The following is a 25,069-nucleotide window of genomic DNA, read 5'->3' on the forward strand; positions in this document are numbered from 1 at the left end:
TTTAATTCGGTGAAGTAGAAGGGTTAGGTTCTATCGTCAGTAGAATCAGTGAAGAGGTGAGAGAGTAAAGAACAGCTCAAGACATGGGAAAAGTAGAACACATTATGAAACAGCGAAGGGAAAGGAAGATGCCATTCTGACACGAAGAGAGGGCCTGGTGGAAGTGCCTGGGAGTGGTTACCCAGGACAAGGATTGATAAGGGGCCCAAGAGATCACCTGGGACCTCCTTGTCCCAGCCCAGGCTGGTGGTTTGAAGCCTTCTCTTCCAGATGACTTTTATTATTACATTAATTATTCCAGGGTATCATACTATCAGAATTCATTATATCATATTGAGAGTAATTATAGGAAAATTATTTTTCTCATTAGATCTAACCATATTTTGAACTCATCATCACACATTTCCAGGATGTGATAACATTGCCTGACATGAGCTGATGAAATGCACTGCGTGATTTGTACATTGAAACTGTACTCAAGAGAGAGAAAGATAATTTGTAATAGTATGCTAAGTATTGGACATTGGATTAAGTGATATTTTGTCTTTGAGGCATGTTCAGATATGGTGATTAGGCGAAAAGCTTGTAGTGATGTTGCCCATCATGATGGCTTCCACAGGCATTTAAAAACCAAAGAAAACACCATTCCTCTGACAATTGATTCGTTCTTGTGAAAATCCTCTAGGTGAAGCCCCTTTATATGCTCCCAGAGCATCCAGGGAGCAGTCCTGCTAAGGCATACAGAGGAATGAGCTGCAATTCCTTGTTTGCTCCCAGGCCTTGCACATCTACCTTGAGACTTTCCTGGCAGGTCTGTACCCAGTCCCCGTTCCTCATTCCTGGCCCTCACTCACAGCACTCAAGGCAAGATTATTGTCTAAGTGAATGAATGAGAGTTGCTGTGTATCTAGTTTAGAAGTAGGGAAACTATACTAGACTTAAGAGATTAGAATTGGAGAAGGGTTTGAATTTAAGCAGTCCTTTCTCTTCATCTCTTCTAAGATCTCTTGAATGTATCTCTGCTTTTAATAATAAAGTGAAAGTTTGTTCCCCACTCTCCCACCCCTGCACCCCATCTTGCCACCACTGGTTTTCTGATGCCTTTGGAATCACAGTAGCATCACTGTGTCCTTGGAGCAGTGCCACACGTGCCAGACACTGTGCTAAACACTATTAGACAAGTGTGGAGCACTTTGTGGCTTTTTAAACTCCTCCCAACTTGAGAGGTGGCTGTTAGTGACGTGTGAGTTTTACAGCTGAGAACGGTGAGGAGTGCAGAGCAGAGAGAGGCAGCTCCAAGTCTTCAGTGTGCATCAGTGCAAACATTAGAAGGTGCTGCTTCTTGGGTGTGGCCCACACCCTCAAAGGTGGAAGGAAGTGTTGATAAATGGGAAATCTGTGGATTTCAGATCCTTGGAGGCTGGCAGCTTTGTAAGCTTCAGTTGCTTGCCTGGCTTCACAGTATTAAGTGCTAGAACTGGGAATGAGTTCTCTCTGTTTCTTTCCGGCCTAGAACAAACACTTTCACTCTGCCATTTTCAACCAGATCCTAAAGCAGTTTATCTAGGACAGAGGTCAGCATACTTTTCTTTTAAAGGCCAGATAGTAAATGCTTCAGGCTAGTAGGACTGTGTGTTTTCTATCACAGGTAGTCAAGCCTGCCCTTCTAGGACAAAAGCAGCCACAGACGTTGTGTAAACAAAGAGCTGAGGCTCTGTACAATGAAGCCACATGCACTGCAATTTGAATTTCATGGAACAAATTATTCTTTTGAAGGTTTTAAACTGTGTAATAAATTAAGAAACAATTTTGAGCCTGTGGAGGAAATAAAAATAGCTGAGTCAAAAAAAAAAAAAAAAACAGCTGAGCTTGATTTAGCCTTTGGACCATAGTTTACTAACTCTTGACATAAAATACTTGTTAAAATTCCAGTAAATGCAATCATCAGGTTTTCTATGACTTTTTCTTTCCCTAACTGTAAGATCTTAGTAACAAACTTGAAGAGACCAAGTTCCCCCCTTTTTGTGTTTGTTTTATTCTGATGTAGTTACTGTGGTTATTTTCTAGCTAGATTACATGTTACTCATGTGTTGTGAAACTTTTGAGTGATTCTTCTAGTAGTTATTGTGCAAAATATAGTAGTAACTCTTACTTGTTTGTATACTTCTATGATTCTCCTAGGAAGAATTTCAGTTATATTTGACAGAGTAAAATTTCTGATTATTTATCATAATTTATTTTTAATGAAGGAAAGGAAATTAGATGCAGATGCAGTTCGACAACTTCATGTGTTTGGAATTACTAGAAAATTCTTTCTTCCCTATCATCAAGTTCGAAGCTGTGCTATATCTCTAAATAATCCATAGAAGAAATTTGTCCTTTTGGCCTTCTGTAACATCTGGATTCTGAGTTTTAGATTAGATTCTTCATCTAACTTTCATACCCAAGTCTTTGTAGACATCTGAAAATGCTAGTTGTTCAGAGCTGTTTTTAGGCAGAATTAATGTAACAAATGGTCAACTGGAAGGTCATCTAACAAATGGCCATTAATTTAACAAATGTCCATTTCTGTGTTGTGAACTACAGTTTTTCAGAGATCTGTGCCTCCTTTCTTTGCTTCAGCCTCTTCAGAAGACCCAGAATTTCCTCCAGCTCTGTGCCCCAGCCACACTGGCCTTTCTGTTCCTCTGATCAACCACACATTCTGAATGTACTCTTTCTCAGCCCTTTTATGATCCTTCAAGCATTTCCTCTCAAAACCCTACACTAGGTTAGTTCTCACTTTTCCATGTTTCTGGTGGATATTCCTTCCACACACCTCACACTTATAATTATTTGTTCAACGTTTCTCTCTCTGACCAGAGGGCTTGGGGAAGACTCGTCCAATATTGTAACCTTGGCACATATTTAATGGCCAAGTATGTAGTGGAGGCTCATTGAATATTTCTTGGATTAATGAAAAAATATGTATTTTAGCTTCTAATCATATATATTTGTTCCATTTAGTCCGAGAAAAATGACATTCACATGTTGAATATTTATTGATTATTTTTGGCTTGAGTTCTCTTTAAAGAGAGATGCATTTCAATAAAAGAAACTTCTAGTTTCTGCCCATGACGTAAATGTAGGTGTGGGTTTATCCAGTATCATACTTTTGTTCATCTTGTTATTGAGTTTTGGGTTTGCACCATGATGGCTGTTCGCAAGCTTGCTGAAGTCTATGTGTTTGACCTTCCCTTAATTTGTTTATAAAGCTACAGGAACAATGAAGTTATTTCTCTTTCATGACTGATATGCTCTATGCTGTGATATCAGGCACTGGAAATCAAAATAAAGGAAATGGGAAAGGCTGAATCTGCACGCAGTTACCTAAGCTAATGTCTGGGGTGGGTGCAGACAGGGACTGTGTCTCAGAATAGGTGACATGTTCAGATAGTGATAAATTAAGTGCTTCCTCTTATCTTTTTTCCATCATTTTGGTTTAAATACGTTAAGGTTAGGTATGTGGGTTTTCGAAATTGTGGCTAATTTAGTTTTAATTTTTTTAAACAAGTTGTTAGAAAGAGTATGGCTGATAATACTGTTATAATTAGTGTATATTTGCATCTGGAAGAGCAGTGTTTTGTCATTCTCACTGATGGAGGCATTTTCTTCAAGGGAAGATCAAGAATTTTCAGTACGTATCAGGGTTGACTAATCTACTTTATTTTCTGTTTGCATATTTTCTGAATTTCCTGTTCTTGGCACATGTTTTTGCAAGCCAGTCACTAACTTTTAGCAGGCTTGTGGCTTCTAGTTGTAGGTTCTTATTTCTGAACATAGGGTGTGAATTCTGAGAAAAGGGGAGCCAGGTATTCATAGAACTCTTACAGTAGAGTGACGTAGCCACAGTGAATTCTGGGATTAGATCCTCACGTGCAAGGGTCTGATGTGAGTGTTTCATTTGTTCTGTACATGGACACTTACAGATAAAGGGAGTATTACCATAAGATCTTGTATTTGAAGATGAGATTAATGTATTTGTTTTACATTCTTCTGTTATGTTTGTTTGCCTAGATTTTATACCTTAATATAAGTAGAGATGTGGAAAATAACTTGATTTGTTCATGGATTTTTAGAATTCTGTGGGAAAAAATGTACTTTGGGTATTTTTATAAGTTGCTTGATATGTGCTCTGAATGTTTTCTTTGACTTTAAAAACAAAGCACTTACTATACATATTTTCCTGAAATCTTCTTGTTTCAGCCTTTTTTTTTTTTTTTTTTTTTTTTTTTTTTTTCCTTTTGGTACTGGTTATCCAACTCGGGACCTTGCACTTGCAAGGCATGTACTCTTCTTGATTTCTTTTTCTTTCTTGAATTCTTTCCCTTAAACAAACAAACAAACCAAAAAACCCAGAGGCAAACCAAGGCACACATTATTTCTGGGAATCCCAGAGAGTAGAGGTTTAGGAGACACTGTTCCATGGAAACGCTAAAGGCCCTATTCATAAAGTAACAATATTTACAGTCTTTTTGGTGTCGTGTCATTTGGATTCTTACTTTTTTGGCATTCATTCAGTAAATAATATTAAGGCCAGACATTGATATACAGTAGTAAACTAATTGGTCTTAGCCTCTGATTTTCTAGCTTTGAAAATGAATCATGATTAGTGTCATTGCATTTTTAAAAGTGCTAAAGATTAGAATATAGAGAAGTATGAGTTGTACAATCTGGAGGGACAGTTTCTGCCAAAGAGTCTGAAGCAGTCTTCCCCGAGGAGGTGGCATAACTTCTGCCTGGTGGGACAATAGAAGCTGTTGAGATGAAGGGGTCAGACGTCAGGGTCCAAAGCAAGTGCGTTCTGGCTGGATGGGCTGGGCAGTCAGGAAGTGAAGGATACCTGTGTAATTCTCCTGTGGGTAGTTCCTGAGCTGCAGTCAGAGATCCTCTGTTCCTTGAATTCACCAGACTGCATATTTCATTGACATGGATGTACATCGCCAGCAAGAGCCATTGCAGATGATTTGTCATCTACTTTTTTTTTTTTTTGTAGTCATCTTACCTGATTATTTAAGAATAAAAACGAATGGTGTTCCATCAGCATAGTGGGGAAAAATTCTATACAGCGGTAATCATGCTTGAGCCCAGGTGATTCCTACCTACATCCAAAAGATAGGGAGCATTTCTTTAACCCTAAATAGTCATTTTTTTCCTCTCTACATTTTTTTTAAGAAGTATTGAAAAAGTATGCACCACTCTCAAAGATTTTATATTTATTACTGTCTATCTCAACATAACCTGACATTATTAAATGAAAGCTAAAGGAATTTATAGAATTGAAAAGAATATAGCTGAATGATCTGACACCATTATACTCAGTATTATTTTCTAATGTTTTCTTAAAAGTGTGTGTGTGGGATGTGACTTAAGATTGCTGACTGCTTTGTTTTTGTCTTTGCCTCCTGTAGTCCAACGGAATTGCAGCCCTCATTGCTATTTTGGTCTTATTGCTACTTGTGGGCATTGGTTTGATGTGGTGGTTTTGGCCCCTTTGCTGCAAAGTGGTGAGTAAGAAGGATTTGCAACTCTACTTTTATTTATTTACTTTTTAATCAGTATGATGTAAAGTAAAGCCTGACATATAGTGCCACATTACTCAACTCCTTCAAATTTCCAAGTAGCAAACTGAATTTTACTCATTTCACTATTCTAATCAATTCTAGAAAACATGCATGTCAGTGGCTATTATGAAATTTCACCTCAAAAGCTCTTCACAGTCAGGTTCTTGGGATGAGGTGTTGAGAAATGAAAGGGAAAGAGTTAAGGTAAATGGTATTCCACTCGAGCTCAAGAAAAACTCAAGAAAATTAATAACTTTTTTATGTTGGATTCATTGAGAGCAGTTGGCAATCTCTCAATTTAAAAAAGTGCTTATTGACTCTTTTGTTTCCATTTTGAAGGATTCATTATTTCAGGATCTTTGTTTGCCTCTGAAAAACATTTTAGAAATAAGTGCAGATGTGAGGGTTTCTAAGTAGTCACTTTTGGAGTAATAACAGATGGTTTCAATTTTGGTTTTCACATGTGAAGCCTATGAAAGGAGATCAGTTTGTATTACCTCTGTGCTTCTGCTGTGGTAAATTGCTACATGCTTGGTGACTTAAGCAACATCAATTTATTATATAAAAGATCTGGACTTAACTGGGCTTAAAAAGTGTCAGCAAGGGTGCATTCCTTTCTGAAACTGGGGGAGAGTTTGTTCCCTTATCTTTGCCAATTTCAAGAGGCCATGAGCATCCTTTGCTGCATGGCCTCTTTTTTTCATTTTGGATGACACATTGTATCTTCTTGATCCCTCTTCCATAATTACACCTCGGAGTCTGAATGTAGGTGGGAAAGCTCTTCCAATTTTAAGAAACCATTGAGATTAATCAGACCCACTTGTGTAGTCCAGGACCCTCTCCCATCTTAAGGTCCTTAATCTTAATCACATCTGCAAAATCCCTTTTGCCATATAAGTTAATTTTTTCACAAGAGCAGTGAATGAGGAGGCATTGTTCTTCTTACCATAGAGAGTTTGTTAAGTAATTCATTTGAGCACATTTCAAGAAATTCAAAGTAGACTGTTCAAGTTCCATGAAAAAGATTAGTTCAAGGAAAACTTCTTTGCAAGCATGCATACTCTCTTATTTTGGGAGTTCCTTTTATTATAAGCACACTTTATAGAACTTTATATTCTATAGATCATAGCATTTTGCATATTACTAGTCTGTCTCTCTCCCCTTCACCTTTGCCTACTAACTTCAGCTTTTCAGCTGTTTCGGGCTGTGCTTTGTTTTACTCCTTCATCATTAATTGTCCTTCACTCTGTTTCCATGAGGCAACTTTATAATCTTTTATCTCAGAGCAGTTGGCCCATGGAGGGCCATTGGATGAACTCAGACAACAGTAGAGACAAGAAGCATCCTGTCTCTTTGCTGAACTAATCAGTTTCCTGCCATAGCAATTTATGCTCAAACAGTTTCCTGTTGTAATTTTGATTATCCTAGATATGGCTATTTTAGGGTGCTTAGCATTCTTGAATCTCAAATTAAAAAGCAAAAAGGTGGCCTAATGTGATTTGTGCTCCTTGGTTTTTTAATTTAAACTTCATAGTGCTGGATTTCCTCCTTCATTACTTTCTAGTTCCATTTACTATTGACTTGAAGAGTCAAAAGTATCAAAATGTGGACTATTTTTTTTTCAAGACACATGTAAAAGCTTAAATAGGTTTCTTTGTGAAGTTTTCAATGTGCATAAATATAGATTTTTTACTATCATTTCAGATACTATAGAGGGAACGCAATCATTAGGTGGTAAGACAAGATCTGTCTAACTCTGAGGTTTTGCAGAGTATAAATCATGGTGCTGTCTTTGTGCAAGGCACAGAGATGTCCCTTTAATTGTATGATAGGATGTTAAAAGACTTTCTATCCTCAGAAACATGAATGGTTGTTAATTATGGAGCTTTATTTAATAGAGAGAACTACCTTCATTTCATTCTTAGAAATGGAGATTGAAAAGCAGCTAGTCCTAAGCATGAACTTATAGTCACACCAAACACAAATGAATCCTAGCAAATGTTTCCTAAAGTAGGTTAAAAGGAAGGAGAACTGGGTGTGATGCTGCACACTGTAATCTCAGCACTCTGGGAGACTGAGGCAGGATGATCGCAAGTTTGAGTTCAGCCTAAACAACTTAGTATCTTAGCAATATCCTGCCTCAAAGTAAAAAAAAGAAGTACTGGGGATGTAGCCAGTGTGAAAGCCCTCTCTGTTCAATCCCCAGCACCAAATAAGGCAGGAAAAGGCAGAGGCAAAATTCTGCAATATCACACAGTAGATTTCAGGTACTATTCTAGGAATTTGGGATACAAATAGAATTCACTCTTTAATGTGGAAGCACAGAAGTGTGAAAAGTGTAAACACAGGGTCATGAGTGTGCAAAAGCACCTTGTCTGAAGAATTGGAAGAACATAAAGGACATGTTTTACAAAAGCGTGACTAGTTTCTGGCCTCCAACAGGGTATGGATGGTGACAGACATGAGTAGTTGAGGAAGGATATTTCAAGAGAAGGATGTGTAAAACGGGGTTCCTCTGGTGTGCTTTGGGCAATGTTAGGAGGAAAGTGGAAAAGAGTTTAGGTTTTCACAAGAACTCTGTGTGGTAGGGGCCTCCTACATCCTGCAGGAAGTCTGACTGTGTCCTGGGGTGATGAGGGGCCACTCTATCAGTATAACCACCTGAAAGGACGTTTGCTTCTGGTACAGTACTGCAGAAGCTTCCCTCACTGGAGATTGAGTAAGACTTGTGTTCCACTGAGATCTCTCCATGAATGCAGTGGAAAATTAGTGACAGCCATCCCACCTTACATACAGCCAGCATGAAATATCTCGAGCAAAATGTAGCTAGTTGAAGTCTTAAACCAGAAGGGAAGTGCGCTAGAGAAAAATGAAGAGGGGATGTGCAAAGAAAGAGGAAATGAGATCATAATCTTGTAAAAAAGGATCTTGAGTATTTCAAAGGATGTTGGAGTACAATTGCAGGGTGTTTATTTTAGTCTGTTTGTTCCAGAAAATATATTTGTGCAATGCTGAGACAGGGACTTGCTATGTAATCTGGGCTGGTCTTGAATTCACTATGGAGTCCTGGCTAGCCTTGAAATCATAACAATCTTCCTGCCTCAGCCTCCCAAGTGCTGAGATTAGACACGTGCCACCACACCTGGCTCCAAATTTGTTGTTTATTTAAATATATCTAAGGAACTAGCAACAAATATTTAAGTCTGATCTTTGAAACATGACTAAATATCTGAAAATGTTCTGAGGCCCATTTGGAGCGTGTCAGTGCTCCATCTTTCTGGGTATCCGAAGCTCTGATCAGGAGCTGAAGCCTGGGGAAGCATCTGAACAGAGACTCCCCTGTCTGCCACATCCTCTTCATTCAGCCACTTCCTGTTTTGTGAAATCTGAATCACATTTTCTGAAAAGTGAAATCGTTCGTTATACAGAGGTGGATGCTTCCAGGTGTCTAATCCATTACTCAAAGAGGATCCTCTTGGACAGAAATACTCAGGTTCTCAATTTGATTTTGTTCATTTGTTAGTTTAGTTATTTATTTTTCTGCCTCAGCAGTGGGAAGGCTCTCAAGGGGTGGCTGTTGGGCTTCTCCCGGAGAAGAAGGTGGGCTGAGTGAGGCATCTCCAGGGGTCGGAGTGTTTAGAAAAGGCTCCTGCGGTGAGATGATTAAGATTCCTAAAGATGTCCAGGACTTAACCCTTGGAACCCATGAATGGTATCAGGTGTGGTAACAGGGGCTTTGCATTGTGATTAAACGGAGGATTTTGAGATGGGAAGATTCACAGGATGATCCGGGCCATCCCTACATGCAAGGAGAGGTCTTATAAGAGAGATATTAGACAATAATGTTAGTTTATGTGCTGCCAAAGCCAGCACAACTTTAGACAACAGTGTGGCGAAGGCACAGTGTCCATGCGGCAGGAGCAGTCACAAGCCAGGCAGTGCTGGCATGAGCAAAAGTGGATTTACCCTTGGAGTGTGCAGAAGGCCAGCTCTGCCCCCACCTTCTGTCCCCCTGAGTTTTAACCCTGGAAGAGCCAGTTCAGACCCCTGACTTCTAGAATCAGACTGCTGAAACTGATCATAGAATTAAAAGAGGAAAGGGAAACCCTTTATTATAGACTATTGGTCACCCAACATGCTTTTAATATGCTACTATTTTGTCATTTTAAACTTTGCAGTTCATTTTAATATGTTTTTATGGAGGAAAGAGAGAGATGATGTTATTTAAAATGTCACTGATGATGTCCTCTGTGTGTGCTTGGGCTTGTTCGCAAAAGTGGAAGTCAAAACCAATGATATCTGAAAAATTTTATTTAGTAATACTTTTAACCATAGAACCATTATGAAAATACAAATTTCCAGGCTTATCATCAGTGAATTATAGGTTGTATTGAGTTTGCAAACAGTTCCATAAGGGGAAAAGTTCTCATTTCTGTGTGAAGTTATTTCTTGCCATCTGTTTAAGAGTCTGTATTTCATCTTTGAGTATTCTCACATCCGTCCTGTGCAACTGCTTTTCTTTAACAAAGACCCTGGCAGCAGCATTTCTCTTTTCTTAGATTAAAAAAGGGGGCAGGAAGGGTTAAGACAAAACTTAGCACTTATTGAATTACAAGTGAGATATTAGGGAATATAGATATTGTAATCATTGTTTACCTTGGAAAACTCATAGAGTTTATGGCAGATTTGTTTTACTAATCAGATAGCAGAAATGACAGTTATATAGTTACACGATTTGGGGTAACCAGACACTCCGCAGAATTACAGATGTAAGGCTAATGAGGTGGCAAGAAAAGGCTTTCTAGAGTGTTGTCAATGAGTGTGTTATACAGCTGCAAATAAATGCATGAACATGCTGGAGGTGATAAATGTTCACTTTGGTCTAGTGTCCTCTGCCAAAGTCCTCCATTCTGAAGGGAAAATTGCAAGTTCATTCTTTCTTCATATATTTAGGATGTTACAGGAAAGTTCTCATGAATTATAATTTAGAAAACAATTTAAAAAGCTACCTTTTAAAAACCTAATTTAAAGAAGTGGAGGTTTCATAGACAGGACATATCAGATGGAGGATCTTGGAATCATTTTCTTAGCCAGCAACAGCTGTGCTGTTCTTTTTACATAGTAATAATGCTTCTACATTGCACTGGTTTTTTATTGTTGAGGTGGGCTCCTGGTGCCTTTATTGAGTTACCTTCAGAGCAGCCTGATTTCTTTCTTTCTTTTTTTTTTGAAGTGCACAATAAAACAGGAGTAATTTAAATTTTAATATACCTTCCTTGCACCATTAATTAAAGTGATTTATGTTTGGTTGCTGCCTTGAAAAACAGTGTGATGAGGGGACGTATTGCTTCCATGGTGATGCTTTTCAACAGAGCATCAGTTCTGAAACACGGTATCAGATTCGTCCTGGTTTTAGTTTATTTGTTTTGACAGCAGTACCTTTACTTAATTCCTGGCAGAACGTTCTCTCACACTGTTCATTGCAGGCCTTCTTTGGCATTTTATTGTCTAGATTTATGGCTGCTTATTTGTTTGTTCAAAGTAAGGTTCTTTGAACATTGATATGAGTTTTCCAAGGAGGAAAGGAAAAGGATGAGATAATCTGGACCATCTTTTGGTGTAGATATTGAAAATGTACAATTTTAGGGAATTCAGAAATAAACTTACATATGAATATGACAACTTTGTGTGTATGTGCTGCACAAGAAAGGCACTATACTTGCTCTCTGATTTTATCAAAAAGAAAAGAGAGAATAAAAGGAAGACCCACATGTATATTTTAAATAAATTGTAATAAATACTAAGAACATTTTTTTCCTCTGTGGGCTCTTAGGCCCTTATGAGGTCACAGAGCATTTCTTTGAGTCACTGGGAATATTCAGTTCGGCAGGGCTACTTGATCTACAGTCCTTGTACGGCATCTTTTTTTTTTTTAATATCCAAAGCCGTTCATTGTTGACAGTTCTTCTCACTCTCTCTGAATATCAGAACATATGATTGCATCGAGCTGGCTGCAGGCTCCAGTGCTGACATTTTCTAGCGCAAAGAATGCCCACATCACTCGAACATTTGAAAAGTGTTAATGAGCAGATCAAAGGGACTGTTGCCTGAAGCAGCTAAATTTTTTTTTTTAAAGAAAGAAATCGGCTCTCCTCCAAACTGAATCTTCATTCTAGCAGCTAAGTAGATGAGATGTAATCCTCTCTGATGATGATAATAACAAATGAAAAAAAAAATTGGAGAAGAGTCAAACTCTGCATATGGTTCATAAAGTGGTGAAAGTGTTTTCCAGAATTTTCAATACAGAGATGAAGGATGCTAAGTGGAAAAAAATCCTGGCAACTAGGCAATATTATGCCTTTTAAAATCTGTAAATTCTCATAAAATATGGTGCCTATGAATACATCCTTTTCTGAAATGAATGTGTTTTTGCACTATTTAATATAAGAATGGGAGTCTCATGACTGTTATTTTTAATGCATTTAGGCAACAGTAAGTTTTTCCTTTCTCCTGAATTAGTTTCACTGAAATGTAGGGATGTCACATTGACACAGATTTTTGCTTTTGTCAGCATTTGAGCCAAATGGCCTTAGATTATTTTCATCTTCCTTTGTTACTTACAAGGTCATGTGGTGTAGGGGAGCATTTTGAAATATCACAAGAAAACCAATTTTTTTCTGTCCCTGCATTTCTAGCTGAATGATAATAAGTATAGTAGTAAACGTGTTATGTTTCTATGAAATGATGATAATCTCTACCATACACAGTTATTGTAAGCTTTAAATATAACTGTTTATTCATCCATTTATCCATACCTCAACCCATCCATCCATCCCCTCATCTACCCTAGTAAGTAACAATTGCTCAGCAAATCTTAGGCCTCGTCTTCTGCCTACTTTCTCTGTGCAGTACGAATGTTGTTTTAGAATGTCATATGGCAGAAGTTGAACTCAGAGTTTAAGGGGGATGGATTTGGATCCTGGGTTTGAATCCTAATTCTGTGATTTCTCTTTCCACACACTTAAGGAAAATCATTGAAAAGTAGAGCTTTCATTTTCTTATATTTAAAATGGGGATAAACAGTAATTTCATTGAATTGTTAATAAAACAAAATATTTAGGGCATGGTATGGCAACACCAATAAAGGATGATTCCTTTTTTAAAGTTTTAAAAAAATTTAAAGTACATGTTTGTAGTACATGATGACTAAATTCACTGTAGGGTGTTGTTTCATGTGCATAACATTAGTTTTACTTTCCTCTTCCCTCCTTCTGTCTCTTTGTCCCTTTCCCATGGTTACTGTTAATAAGAAAAAAAGCACAGAGATGAGCCTTAGCTCAGGCTCAGTTCCTGAAAGTCCTCTTACTTGTGGTGGTGACTGTGTATCTTAATTTACTAGATTGAAATTTGACTTAGGTAGAGCTTTAAGGGTTTAATTTCCATTATTAACAATGTAAAACCTATACATACATGCCAGGTTTTCAAGATCACTTTAAATTTATAATAAGTTTAGTCATATATAAGATACTTACATGTTTTTGGAAAAAAACCCTAAATCCTAAGGTTCTTTTCTGGAATGAGTACAATGCACATAGACATATGGCCACGCTTAGTTATGGAAAAGCTTTGAAGTGAAAGACCTAGTAGAAACATTGTGATATGTATATTTATTATTTTTAAAGAATTTTCATGTTGGAAAAGACCTATAATTAATCTATTTCCTAGATGAAGAAACTTGATGATCTAAAACTTACCAGCTGTCATTGAGTTTGTTAGCTCTCTGACTTTACTCTTTGAAAAATTTAATGCTTCCTTTTCTTTGGAACCAGTAATATTTTAGTTTCGTGGAAATCTGTCAGTACCTGTGTATCGTTTATAATATATATTTTTCCTCTAGACATGGAGATGGACCATGATCCTTCTTTAACATTCTCAATTCTTTCAATTTAATTTTGTAATATAGTTTTAATATCTGCTTTCTGTAGACCACTGTCTTAGGTCTGTTAGGCACTGATACTATTTGGAAAGAAGGAAGAAATGGTTATTTCCCTTAAAATCTACACTTTAAAGGGCTAATTTAAAAATTACAAAATAAACATATAAATCCAATCTAATGAATCATGAATTGTTCACCCGTGCAGTTTTTAGTTATCTTAGTATTCAAAACTAGACATTTTTCTCTTATGGAAAAATTATGTGTGTATGTATTTGTGTGTATTTTTATGTATCTGTGTTTCTTTGTTCCCAGATTGTAGGACCAAGAGTAAAGAGTAGAAAATATAGATACAGAAAGCGAAACTTTGCCTTCATTTGGGGGAAAAACTTTGAAAGGATAAGTTCCTTGACAGTTTCTTTGTGAGGTGGTGAATTTCTTCTTATTGAAGCAGTCCAAATATACTGGGACTACACTTTGATGGGAATTACTCAGAATATTGGAGTTGGGTTGTGTATACATTCGAGGTCTTGAAAATGTACTAGATACTTTTGAGATTCAGAGAATTTCAAGTTCCTGATTTTAGGGAGCTATGGTGGGAATGGAATAAAAATAATCATTTTTTTTGTTCTCTCAGTATTCCATTCTGTTTTTCCCTTCCTCTCACCCTCTTCTACTCCTTTCCCATCCCTTCTTTTCCTCTCTGCATTTTTCTCTCCTTTCTTCCTTTTTTTAATTTTTGTCTTTTTTTTTCTTTTTCTGATCTCTCATTTTTCTTTCTAAATTCCTTTTTCTTCCCCTGCCTCACTTCCTTGAAAGTCATACTTGTGCCTGACACTCTCCTAAGTACTGGGAATGCAGTGAGAAGTTAGTCAGACACAAAATCTGTTCTTATGGAATTTATGTATTTTTGGAGCTAAATAAAATTGTCAACTTTGATAAATGCTGGGGAAAATCAAAGAAATATCTGTGCATTTCAGGGGACTCAATGTGTTTTGGAAATATGGAGAATTCATGGGGGAGAAAAGGGTTAGATAAAGGGAGAGATTTTTAAAAAATCTATTGGACATGGGAACTATGTGATAGAGTCATTTGGAAGTGAGAAAGAAATTATAGATTATGCCAGCAATTTAAGGCTGCAACTGGAGTGATCTACTCGAAAGAAACGAGAAAGCTAGGAGGAAGACTTGGCTTCTGAATGAAGAAAACTGGATTGGTTTTACCTGATGGAGTGAGAAATGCTGACAGATCTGGAATTACTGCTTGTTTTAGACATATAGGTTCATAACTTCCTCTTGTTTTTTGGTACTGGGAATCAAACTTGGGTCCTTGCACTTGCAAGCTAATTCCCCGGTCCCAACAACCTCCTTTTAAATAAAGAAAATGTATCTATAAAGAATAAATAAAGAATCTACAAAGAATAAATAAAGAAATGTATCTATAGCTTAATCACCTTACATTTATTTTGTTTAATTACAGTGTTATTTTAAACCTTAATCTCCCATGCCACTTATTCCTGTGCTTATTGTTAAAAATAGTTACGGATTGTTATCTTTCTACATTATTAAGAATAGAATTGTGTTTTTTAATAGAATTAAAGGTTTAAATAGAAAAAAATGACATATTTTGTAGGATCAAGAGATTCAGTCAAATTCAGTTATTGTCCAGTTATATTTGTGTAGTTTTAGTTATTGTTTGTATGTTTTTTCTCTGAGATTTAGATCTAAGCTAAAATCTGAATGATGACAATACATATATGGATAATTTGGGGCCTGTTATCTAAACAGTACTAATAATATTAAAATTAAAAAACCCTTTGTTATAGAAACTTTCAAACATTGATGAAGAAATAGACTCCCACAGTGAATCCTCAGATCTTTGTCACTCATCTTGCTCAGGGTGTTATCCGTTGTATCTCATTTATACTCTCATCCCCTTTTCTATCTCCGGTTATTCTGATGAAAATATTAGACTGGTACCACTTCACGGGGAAATGTTTACGTACAAAAAACAAAAACATAGCCATGGTAATGGTAACTTGCTACGTAGTAATAATAATTCCTTGATGAGGTAGAAGTGATACCTCATTTTCAAAGTCACTTTTGTTTTAAATCTTCAAAAAAATTTTTTTTTGCTTTTTTGCTACAGAGAATTGAACTCAGAGCCTTGTGCTTTGCCCCAAGGTACTGTGCCACTGAGCTCCATCCCCAGCCCAAATTAAAAAGAATTTTTTTAATGTAATTGAAATATTTGACACTAGACGAAGTAAAGTAGTTATGTTTTCAGTTTTTCCTCTTGATGTAGAGACAAGGATATGTACCTGAATTATCAGAAAATTAGAACTTGGGAAAGGATTTTTCTATCCTGATGACATCAATTGTCCTGATGATGTTCAGATGTAGTGGGACCAATGAGGTCATCTCAAGTTAAGCCTTAGGCGCTATTCCTCTCACATGAATAATTGGCCATGTAAGATTTCTTTAGGAACCATGTACAGGAAAGAAATCTTGACCAAAAAGTTGATTTGCTAAAACTATCTTAAAACAATTTAGTATCCTCCTGGTTGTAAGGGGAAGACAGGCTAAGTTAGAAGATTCTGACTGGGAATCTCATGCAATCACAGCTGTATCAGCTGAGATGGAGCTATCTGCAAGCTCACTGTGTCTCGATATGATGTCCACGATCAGTTCTTCTCTGACATGTTTAGCTTATCAGCAGGGATGGCTGAAATGGCTGAAGGCTAGCCACTGTCCCTGTCACCACCCAATGCTTATGTAACGTCATCATGGGCTTTCCTACAGCTCAAGGGTCTCTGGGCAGACTTGTGACAGCAAAATTCCTCCACAGTGTCACAAGGGTGACGAGAGAAGGAAAGAAGCTTCTTTTGACTCATCCTGAAAAGTCATGAGGTACTATACTACCTCATTTGGCTGGTGAAAAGCTAGTAATAGGCAAGCCCATATTCAGAGGAAGGGTCATGAATTTTAGAAGGCAAAATTCATTGGGTCATCTTTGGTGTTACCACAGTATTTTACCAATCTAATTATTTTTACACATCCTTATTATATCATCCTTATACCATGGAACTTTTAAAAAATGTAATTTAATTTTTGCACAGGTTATCAAAGATCCTCCTCCACCACCACCACCTGCACCTAAACAGGTAAATGCATGCCTAGTAAATAGATATGGGTATTTCCCCCTGTGTGTAGATACCACCCTTCAACTTGATCAGTTCCATTTGTTGTTTAAAAAAAAACTGATACTTAACTATTGACTTTTTACTTGATGAAGATCACTTGTTATTTTTTTTTTATCTCACCATTTATTTCATGCTCTAGAAAAATGGGACCTTCATGCATTGGTAGATATAGAGTGACCATCAGGACAGTATCTGGAGATTAAATATACTTTTTATGGCAATATAGTCATAGTCCTGATGACACTTGTTTTATTTATAAAAAGTGGCAAGATCTCACATGGCGGTTTAAAGATCTTATTTCTTTCGTGAACATGGTTATTGCTTTTTATATTACTCTGTTACCCAAATTCATATTACTTACATAAAATAATACTGGTATTTCAGAGCTTCTCAAGTATCTGTCTTTTCACAATAAACTTCAGAGTTTGAACTTATATATTCTCTTCTTTAAATGGTTACAGAAATGCTGCCTTAACTTTAATGTTTTATCTTTTTAAGCATGAAATGATAGATTTCTAATAAGCAAATGATGCCCATAGTTAAAGAACAGTTTTTGGTAATTTAGGGGTGAGGTCGGGAGAAACCTATAATTTGAGAAGGGAGATAGTCTGAATGGCTTATAGAACTTCACCTGATCTCCACATATTTTATAAATAATTTTTATAGTTTTCCATAGCAATAGCATTACTAAAAATTTACATTTGATCTGGCTCTGACTAAACAACATTGTGATTAAATTAATTTAAAAACTATGTCTACAGGAAGAAGAAGATCCTCTACCCAACAAGAAATGGCCAACTGTGGATGCTTCCTATTATGGTGGCCGAGGGGTTGGAGGAATTAAAAGAATGGAGGTTGGTACCCTAAAAAAAAGCTGCTAATTGGGAATTTGTATTTCTGGGATTATTAAACAATGTAAAATGTGCTTTTCACAATTCACCTCATAATTCATATATCCAGTTTTACTCCTCTCTGGGATTTTCTGGATACATCTTTTTGTATGATTCAGTCTAGCCGTTTTCATTAGTCAAAGGATTCATTGATAAATTCTCTGAAATATAAAGGACAAAAAAAAAAGCTAGAGTTTTTCTCATTATTTTGGAAAAAATTAGTGCATGGAACTATTGTAAAAAAGCGAGACCCTTAAAGTTGCAACAATGCTTTTTTTGAAGAGATCCAATAGGACTATTTGAGGAAAAAAAAATGGTAAAATGTTCAATGACATGAATATGACTTTGTCACAAATACAGAGGAAGTATATTTAAAACAGAAAAAAACTTTTAGTTACTACTTATGAAGTATCCTAATGAATATTACATATCATTTATGGAATGCATTGAACTTGTAGACTGATTTAAAGTTGGATTAAAGTCAAACTGTAACATTTCATTGAAGGCACAGTAAGCCTGTGCTGTTTTTTTTTTTTTTTTTTTTTTTTTTTTTTTTTTTTTTTGGTACCAGGGATCAAACTCAGGACTCAGCGCTTGTGAGGCAGGCAGTGGAACCACTGAGCCAAATCCCCAGCTGTAACATTTTATCTTAAAAATCAAATGAGGTTTTCTCATCATCATAAAATGCTTTTGAAGCAATAGATTAATTGATAAGAAGCAGTCATTGCCAGAACTGAGCCCCTAAGAAGAATTTAAATACATCAGCATCCCATCCCTAGGACCACTTTGAGAAATTTTCTCATTGATGAAATAGCTGTATTATTCAACACAGATCCTTACATATCCTCGTTATTAGTTGTTGTTTAATTTTACTTCTTGTTTTTATGTGTTTGTCATCATAGCTTATCTCTCCATTGTGCCTTGTCCCATTACTGCCACTAAAAATCAGTAAGGTCATTAACAACCCCACAAGAGTTGTAGTTTTCTTCTTTTACTGATTCTAACAAAATTCAGATTTCTTTAGAGAGTTTCCCCTTTACAGAATTACTATTCATTCAGCTGACAGAACCACGTTAGATAGTAAAATAATGCCCATTTCCCCTAGGAGCTTGGCACTTTATTGCTGAAATATCTCCTGAGGCAAGTGTTTTGTGACCGACAAGCCATGGTGCAAGGCAGGCTCTGGAAGCCGCTGAAGCTGGACTTGGAGAGAGCATACCACATCTATGTTGGCAAGGGGGTGACTGGGAGTCTCAGCAATCCAAGAGAAAAATATATTTTTCTCTCCTTCCTTCCTTGTGTTCTGTCTTTGTAGGCATGGAGGAGTGGACTGGATGTTGTTTTGGATTTTTTATTTTTATTTTTTTGGTCCTGGGGATCGAACTCAGGACCTTGCACTTGCCAAGGCAGGCACGGTGCCACTGAGCTAAATTCCCCACTCCTGGATGTTCTTATGTGCATAAAAATTATACTAGTAAATAAAACTGTTATGGTTAAGTATCCAAATATGAACCATCACAAAATACTTTTAGTTTGCTTTGCTTCATTCCAAAATGTGTGTATAAAAAGATATATGCAAAAGAAAAAAAGTGTGATAGTTATATCAAAACATTTGAGTAGGTATTTTTGGATGTAGTAAGCTTAAATGAGCTATATAGTTCTCTATTTTTTCCTAATGAAAATATATTCATTTTTTGTAGTATGAGAGATTAAATTCAGGGCCTTTGCACTGAGCTACCTCCATTGATTGATTGATTGATTGATTGAGACAAGGTCCTGCCTAATTATGCAGGTAGGACTCAATTTGGGATCCATAAGCTTCTGCCTCCCAAAGTGCAGGAATTATAAGTGTTAGCATACACTCGTTTATGTTTATAATAATCCACATTGAAATCCACACATGTAGCATACTACGTGAGAATGAGGTAATTAGAATGAAAATGACCCTGAATTGAATAAATATGTTCTTGCTGAAGATACTAAAAACAATAATTAGGTTTTTGGTTAGTCCAGCATTGCTGTGTTCCAAAGATTGAATTCTCTTTCCAAAGAAAAGAATATGCATGAGCCCTTAAAGGGATCCTGAGCAAGAAGATGCATTATTTTCTGTGTTAGTTGGGCTTTTTATGACTTAACAAACACCTAAGATAAATCAGTTGAGGAAGAATAAAGTTTTATTTTGGCTCATAGTTGCAGAGGTTGTGGCCCTGGTTGACAGGCCTTGTGGCTTCTGGGCCTGTGGTCAGGCAGAGCACCGTGGTGAGGGACACATGGAAGAGTAACCAGCTCACCTGGGCAGTTCAGAGGTAAAAACTGGGACAGGAAGAGACCAGCATCTCAGAGTCAGCTCTGAGGGTTCGATTCCTGGACTCGGGGACCTCTTGGTAGGCCCCTGCTCTTCGTTGTTTTCATCTCATTTTAATAGTGTCACGTTGAGGACCACACCTTTAAACCAATACAGGGTCATTCCAGATCCAAAATATAGCACTTTGTTTCCACTGAAGAGCATCCCAAACACATGCACATTCCTGAGCCCCCCATAATTCAGATTTCAAGAGCTGCTGACTTCTTTTGTTTTTCTTTTTAATTGAGTTTTTTGGTACATTTTAGGGATACAGTTTACATTCATCATTGGGATCTTTTACCTCTACATGACAGGTCTTGGCTCTCATTTTTTTCCCCTTGTCCCTGCCCTCCCTTCACCCCTCCTCCTCTCCCCCTTTACAAACACTTTATTTCCATCTTTTCATTTTATCACATTTTTTCTTTTCCCTTATTACCCTTCCCCTACCCATCCCACCTTCCTTACACCTTTAGACCTTTTCTTCCCTTTTCACAATGTCAGTTATCATTAGGATCTTATGTACTCTTATAGTTTATTCACACCAGAGTGCTGACTTCTAATATGTGAAGTCCTATTGAGCACCTGTCCCTTTCAGTTGGAGAACATTTATGAAAAGGATTCAGCTAACCTTTAATGAATGGGATCCCCTTTTAGATTTGGGTGAATTTGGTCTCATGTGTGGAATGTTTCATTAATGAGATGGAAATGAGAATGAGTCAAAAATAGCAAAACACATGCAGCTATTACAAAAGAGAACACATAAAAATATACAATGCAGAGAAAAATGTATCATCATACTTTCTCTAACTTAAACTTAGAAGGAGAGACAAAAATTATTTGTCTTAAAGCATACCTATTTAAACCTGGAAGATTCTTCACTTTAAAAAATACAGTAACCTGGGGAAAATAAAATGAATTCTAGAAATTAGGACAACAATTCTCCATAACTAGTTACTTTAAGTCAGTATAGAGATTTAATTGAGAATTTTTTATTCTTACTCTTCCTGTAAATTACAGTTTTTTTAAATTGTGGCAGTAGAAATTTGCAGAAAGCTGGAACTGAGTTTATGTTAATAATAGCTATTAGCATAACTGATCCACAATACCCATTGACTGTACTCAAACACATGTTTCTGCCAATTCCTTGTGAAAATGTTTTTATTTCTTTTCTTGATTCTGAAATTGAGTTGCTGTAATATAATCTCTTAGTCTGGAAATTATAGAATTCCATTATTCATAAGGAAAGTCAAAGCTGAGGTAGTAGACTATCAAGCTTGTATGTTTTATGCTTTTCCATAATAAAAGCTAGATATATTATTTCTTCTAAGATTCCCTTTAGCAATCTATTATTCCTGGCATCCTTTTATCCTTTTAAACTATCTCAAGGTGGTCAAACTAAAACATTAAGATTTACACATATACATATGTGATTCTGTTTTAAGAGTTTTAGGACATCTGTACAAAGCACTTTCTAGATTTAGACTTTGAAGTAGAGTAAATGATAATTATTAATTGTGGTATTTGTAGTGATGTTGGTGGTAAAGATGAAGCAGTTCCTTGGGGAAAGAAAGAAAACTAGTTTATTTAACTCACCTCCTTATACTTCAGCATCTGTATAAGTGTAGCCCTTCAATAATTTGATCCTAGAAATGCCACATTGAGTCAGGACTCTAGTCAAACTACCTTTAAATCTGATAATGGTACTAGTAATACTTGAGAGAATCTAATTATCACCACCTCTGCAAATACCAGCAGGGAAGGATAGGCTAGGGAGCTGTATATGTTAAAATCTATCATTTCTGAACGGATCTATTTAAATTTCTACTGGAAATTATTTCCCTTGGTTACAACATTCATGTTTACTTAACTATGTAACTCATTTTGTTTTTTCCCCTAAAATTGAGACTTTACTACTGCAACAAATTTTTCCTGCTTTTAGAGTTTTTAATTCACTTTAGCTATGTCTAAACATTTTGTAAGTGTTAGTTTATCTAGGTGAAGACACTGTAAATTGAAAGAGAAGGTCATTTCTCTGGAAAGAAAGCCAACTATCTAGCTCTAAAGGTTTTAATCATGTTTAAAACAATTTTAACAACCTCATAAAGAACATTCTAGTACCATTGATCACACTGAAAGATACAGATACATTTTAATGACTCAAGAGGGCCCACTTGAAATTGAAAGCCCATTCTAAAATTATAGTATAAAAAGGCAAAAACATCTAAGTGAGTCTTATCAAAAAGCTGTGAATAGTCCTTTCTATGAACCGTAGTCATCTGTAGCCCTTCCCACTAATTCAGGTCATTAAAGTGCTTAAAAAGGCTTTAATTTTTTTCCTTTATAGACGCCCCTTAACTGTGTCAGAGTGTGCCATGGAAGGCCTTTGCATTTCTTCTTAGAGCTCTGCTTTTCCCTTCTTTGTCCTCTTCGGCAATGTCCTTGGTTTTTACCAGACTTTCCCACTGCTCCTGGTTGGACAAAAATCCTTCTCCAGGGGCCACATCCTATTGTCTCCACAGTTGCAAAAGCTGTCATTTCGTGGTGTACACAGGAAATGTACAGCGGTGTAAATATGTTCGATGTCAATAACTGCATTCATTAAATAATTAAGCCGTGTCAGCTTAAACCTAGTTTGCTTCAGTGTTAACGCTTTTCACTCACTGAAAAATAAATAGCAATTTGACCCTGTGGCTTTTCCATGTCAAGAGTTTTCAGAGAAGGAAATTCTCTAAAATTTATGGAATTCTTTTGGTGTCACTGAATTTTTCTCTTCAAAGCAGAATCTTTGTCAGCCTGTCTTTTGCAATGAAAAATTCACTTGTCAAGTAACTGTACTCAGATAGTCATAGAAACTGAAGACTGGAAAGCTGCTGTACCAAGTAGAACTTTATGAAATTAAAGTCACTGGTAATTACTTCCAAAGATTTAATATTTTAGTCATACCTTTTGCCATAATCAAAAACTTGATGAAAAATTTCAGAGTAACTTCTGTGTGTAAAATACATTTGTAAAATTCAGACCGTTTTGAAACTCAATTTAACCCATTTCAGATTACATATGTTCAAATTCTTGTGCTGCCTCTTACCAGCTGTGTGACTTTGGGACATCCCTTAACCCGTCTGTGCCACAGTTCTCTCATCTGGAAGGAAAAAGACATGGTATCTACTTCAGTATATTTTTGTGTGGATTAATTGCAGGCTGACACGGCTTAATCATTCAATGAATCCAGTTATTGACATCTAACATGTTTACACTGCACTGTTGTACATTTCCTGTGTACACCACGAAATGGCGGCTTTTGCAACTGTGGAGACAAAGTTGTGTTCAACTGAATTGATTTCAGATTTTTACAAATGTCTCTTTGTCTAGAATCTTAAAATTAAATATATGAAAGAGTGGTGAGCAGCCTACGAAATCACAGCAGAGAAAGAATTATGAGTTACCCTACTCATGTTCTTTTTACTCGGAGCTGGCGAACCGAAGGACCACAGGTTGTGTAAGAGCTTGTTCCTGTGTTACTTTCTGGCTGATAGCAGTGCCCCCGTTGTTTTATAGGTTCGCTGGGGTGACAAAGGATCTACTGAGGAAGGTGCAAGGCTAGAGAAAGCCAAAAATGCTGTGGTGACGCTTCCTGAAGAAGAGGAGGAACCAATCAGGCCTAGACCACCTCGATCCCAAGCCACGCACCAGCCTCCCCAGACAAAGTGGTACACGCCAATTAAGGTACGTGGTGTAACTGAACCTCACCCTCTTAGAGAAGCCGCAGCTTTGTAGCCTCCACTCTGCTCAACATCCGAAAGAGGATTAAGGTAGATCAAAGGCTAGTTACTCATTTTATAATCTGAATGCTTTCTTAGCATAAGAACCTCCAAGTTTTCGTTTCTTTAACTTATGAGCGGAATGAAGGTAGAGAAGTCTTTTCCTTCTTAAAGTACTCAGTAATTAGAAGTTGACTACATTCCCTAGGAATTCACTAATCCCATTTTCTTTAGGGTCGTCTTGACGCGCTGTGGGCCTTGTTGCGGAGACAGTATGACCGGGTTTCCTTGATGCGACCTCAGGAAGGAGACGAGGTTTGTGTCTGGGACCATGCTGGGGAAAAGCTGGCTGCCAAGTTAGCACAAGGAAAGTAGTGAATTACTAATAAAAATAATGTGAATAAAAATAATGTGAGGGATTATTACACTAGCAGGAGGGATTACAATTGTCTAGTGCAGATTCCTGTTACATGGGGAGCTTAATAAATTCTAAGAATTCACTAGAATGTACCTTCACACTACAGTTTCATGCCATACCCTTTAGAAGTAATTCATAGAAATGATGGCTGTTTGTACAGATACTTTAATAAGCATACCAATTGCTTCAGCCTTTGGCTTTAAAGACACCATGTTCTGAATTTTATCTACTAGTAACAACAGTCTCAGAATTAGTAGCTGCAGTCTTCATTCTAGCATTTAGTAGCAATAAGACATAGGGAAATACCCCAGAATCGCAGTTTCTTTAGGAATAAATACATTCCTTACCTTTGGCAGTTGATGTAACCTAATTTGTTGAAAATATGAAGGAGAGTATAAAGTTATAAAACATTATAGAAATCTGTACTGGTGATGTATATATAGAGAGATACACACATATGTATCCATATGTGTTTTTCCCCCACCAAGGAAGCTTATTGAAGGTTTTTTTATTTTGAAAAATTGGCTACAGTTATTCTAGTTCTGTAATTCCTTTAGTAACTTACTCTATTTCCTCATATATCAATGTAAGAACCTTTACATATGTTACAGTAGGTTGCTTTGGCTCAAAGACCAGTATTATTAATAAGACTGTATTAGGATGATTTCATTTTGTGTCACCCCGATCCTTGTACAGTTTCAACAAGGTTAGGAGTGTTTCACAACACTTGAGCTTCTCTTGGGCTAGATATGTTATTTTTTTTTAAGTATGAAATAATTGATGAAATTATTATTTATCTTGTAGTGCCAAATAATTATATTTGCAGGTTTAAACCACACAAAATAGTTATCAATCAATATAATACAAAAGGATCCAAATTTAAATATTTTACTTCTGCCAAATTGGAATAATTTAAAAACC

The 25,069-nt window shown here is 36.6% G+C and overlaps 1 protein-coding gene across 1 annotated transcript in view; it reads left to right on the forward strand.

Moving 5' to 3' along the window:
* The window catches only part of Antxr2 (ANTXR cell adhesion molecule 2), a 129,737-nt gene that overhangs the window by 51,504 nt on the left and 53,164 nt on the right, over nucleotides 1-25,069 (forward strand). The window contains exons 11-15 of the mRNA XM_010628532.3: nucleotides 5,451-5,546; nucleotides 16,655-16,699; nucleotides 17,500-17,592; nucleotides 23,528-23,695; nucleotides 23,965-24,045. Coding sequence (XP_010626834.1) covers nucleotides 5,451-5,546; nucleotides 16,655-16,699; nucleotides 17,500-17,592; nucleotides 23,528-23,695; nucleotides 23,965-24,045 — 483 coding nt within the window. The remainder of the gene's footprint in view (nucleotides 1-5,450; nucleotides 5,547-16,654; nucleotides 16,700-17,499; nucleotides 17,593-23,527; nucleotides 23,696-23,964; nucleotides 24,046-25,069) is intronic.

This window comes from Fukomys damarensis, unplaced genomic scaffold (assembly GCF_012274545.1).
Source record: "Fukomys damarensis isolate Sample0158 unplaced genomic scaffold, DMR_v1.0_HiC HiC_scaffold_32, whole genome shotgun sequence".
NCBI classification, from domain to species: Eukaryota; Metazoa; Chordata; class Mammalia; order Rodentia; family Bathyergidae; genus Fukomys; species Fukomys damarensis.